The sequence below is a fragment of the Arachis ipaensis genome, chromosome B04 (genome assembly GCF_000816755.2).
Source record: "Arachis ipaensis cultivar K30076 chromosome B04, Araip1.1, whole genome shotgun sequence".
Taxonomy (NCBI): Eukaryota; Viridiplantae; Streptophyta; class Magnoliopsida; order Fabales; family Fabaceae; genus Arachis; species Arachis ipaensis.
Genome location: NC_029788.2, coordinates 119427794 through 119430864, shown reverse-complemented (window position 1 = coordinate 119430864; position 3071 = coordinate 119427794). Strand labels below are relative to the sequence as shown.

The 3071-nt window shown below is 32.8% G+C and overlaps 1 protein-coding gene across 2 annotated transcripts in view; it reads left to right on the top strand.

Moving 5' to 3' along the window:
* Positions 1-1670, top strand: part of LOC107638061 (protein PAIR1-like) — a 9826-nt gene extending 8156 nt beyond the window's left edge. For both annotated transcript variants that reach the window (XM_021121803.1, XM_021121802.1), the window contains exons 8-12: positions 35-84; positions 194-332; positions 553-643; positions 1115-1223; positions 1328-1670. In XM_021121803.1, coding sequence (XP_020977462.1) covers positions 35-84; positions 194-332; positions 553-643; positions 1115-1221 — 387 coding nt within the window. In that variant the 3' untranslated portion in view covers positions 1222-1223; positions 1328-1670. The remainder of the gene's footprint in view (positions 1-34; positions 85-193; positions 333-552; positions 644-1114; positions 1224-1327) is intronic.

The window sequence follows — 3071 nt, the reverse complement described above, 5'->3', positions numbered from 1 at the left end:
AAAAAAAAAAAAAAACTTGCTATGATGTTTGCAGAGTATAAGCAACCAGGTTACCAAACGGGAATGGCCTCAACCTCCAAATATGTATGTACCTGAGAACTTTTCAGTTAATATTAGTAATCTATCTACTTATTAGTTGATATGAAGGTCATAGGCTTCTTTTTTTTTAAATAAATGAATAAATAAATTTCAGCGAAGCGAAAAATACTTTACATGGTACTGTGGCTTCAAAAGAAGAAATGGAAATCTGGAAGCAAGTAAAAAGAGCCAGAGTTACATTTTCAGATAAATGTCTTGACGAGCAGAAGCAAAAAGAGCCATACACTGAAAAGGTACTTCCAAATTGTTTGTTTCATGCCATAAATCATTCTGTTCTCTCTATTATAGGCCATGTCATATGATGACAGTCATATATTAACACACGTACACGATAAAGACACTTGTGATGTAAATATTCTTTTTCATGCAAAAGAATTATGCTTATTAGTTCGGCGAATCTTAGTATACCTGTGAAAGCTTTATCAATTTCCAAGCATTATTTTTCAATGGCAGTATGTAAGGGGAGGAAAAGAATCTGTAATTGTCATTGATTCTTCTTCTGAGGAGACTGCTGGAAGTTGTTCCTGCTTTGAAGAAAACATAGGTTGGTAAAACTAGAACTGAACCTTCTCTTCTCTCTATTATCATCTATCTATATTTAACTCTCGTGTCAGAAATAAATATCACCTTGTCCCATTATCATATTTTACTCACCTAGTTCCTAATTAATTTATCTCTGATATTATAGTCGGTTATATAGTAGTCAACAAAATCCTGTATGAATGGAATAATGGCTGAAATCAGATTTAGATTTTTTTTTTTGTGTGAAAGATGATCTAGATTCTTAGAAACATTGCGAGACACTTTCCGCTGAGTAAGAAGGTAACAGCAACGATGATCTATTTGAAAACCTTATCTAGTTATGGGAGTTTGCGTAGGGTGCTACTCCTGTATATGCTATACATGTTATGGTAGTTATAAAAAAGCAATGTAAGTAATTTGTTGGCTATTGGAAATTTTACGGCAACTTTCACTAAAGTTTAATGTTCTATAACTCTAAATTTTCACGGGGAAGACCTATATGGAAGTTTCACCAAGGAAGAAACTGAAGAAGCGCAAAGGATTATCCAAAGAGCAAGGAAGCGCAAGAGAAGGTATTCTAAACCTGTAGTCAATCGTTGAAGGTACGATTTCCTAAAACTGGTCGCTATAAACCTCATACTTATTTCATTTTCTTTTTAATAAGACCACATTCTTAGTTAATGAAGCTGTAATTTATTTCTTTCAGGCCTTAGCTGGTGAAATATCTGCAAGTTTCTTTCATGGTTTGTTTTTCATATAAACTTTGTTTATAATTTGGTCTAGCATATTTCCTGTTTTACAATAAAATGCTGTTTTTCATATAAACTTTGTTTTTTCTGTAACACAATTATATCAATACTGCAACACTTTACACGAATGAGAAATCATGTGTATCCCACCTGATCTCACTGTGTAAGACACACTTATGAGAGTTGAGATGAGTTAAACGTGATAAAGGAAATCATTAAATAGAAAAGTCTTCCACTTGAATGATGAATTCAATGTGGAGAGTGGAGTAAGTTCAAAACGAGTACTCTGTTGTGCGGTTCAAGAATTCATCCCCAAACAGGGATTATATGTTACACCTTTTATTTGTTTTTGGTAATTATATGTTATTGGTAAGTTTAACTTCGACTTCTCTTTGGTTAATGGGCTGCGTAATACGTTAAAGCCCATAGAGTCCTCCTATCTCACGCCTTTACAAAATGGAAAATTAGCGTTGTATTGGGGCTCTGACCAGTGGGTCTTCCTGTAGCCCATGAAAAAAATTGAAAGAAAAAATTGACCTGTCCAAAAAGGAATTGCCTTGTACATTGTGCTATGATATGATCTTCTAAACTCCAATGAATGCTAGACCAAAAAAAGAAAGGGAAAACAACTAGAAGGAATACAATATGTATTCTTTTTGTGCACATTTTATACGTATATTTTTTCTTTTAATATTAAAAATAATTGATATGAGATAAAAAAAATATAACAAATTTATTTTCTTATAATACAGGAAATTATACATTACCTAATGTACCAAATAGTGTTAGTATAATTTAGGCTTTGAGGATAACAGTCGTTTAAGAGAAAAAACACCTGTAGTTGACCAGGTAATGATATTAATAACTCTGCTGCGCCATCTTGCAACCTCCGAATAGCAATTAAGATCACCTTAATTTTCTTCTTTTTCTTCATATATTTTCCTCGTTTCCAACTTTCCATACAAAAATGTAGTTAGGTTTGGTTTAACTTACATGGGAATCATGAGGTTGACCTAAGCCCGCTCTTTATAATGCCATTGTAATTTTAACTACTCGGCTAATAATGACTAATAATAATGAGCTGATAATAATAACATAACATTGTAGTTGAGCACTCTTATCAAGAAAGAGCACTAAGTCACTAACTACTTCCGGAGGGGTCTCCAGGTGGGGTGGGACTTTAATTCGTAGGTGCCGCAGGAGGGACCAAAATTATACATCTTTGCTGGAATGCGTTTCTTAACTTTTCTGCTTTAATTTGACATGTTACTCTCACCTCTCCTTTTATGTTTATCTGTAATATATTATGTGATGCATAAATATTTATGAATGAGTGCTACAATCTACCATTTGTATTTTCATATTTGTAATAATTTTGCAATTTGCTAAGGGGATTATGCCAAAACACTGGAAAGAACTCGAAGTCAGAAACAAGGAGGGGAAAAAAAAAAGGAAAAAAGAAAACATGGGTTCCCGGGATTTAATAGAGTTGATAAAGATTAAAGATAAGATGGGAAGTGTCGGCATTGAAATACGAAAATGAACATATGCTACTTAACCTAATATATTCGACCTCTCTTTTAAGGTATAATAACAATTATTATTATGTTAGAAGTTAGAACAAATATAGATAATTAGAGAAACAAAAAATAATTGTACAAAAGTTGAGTTCGATGTACATTAGGAAAATTCTAGTTTCCT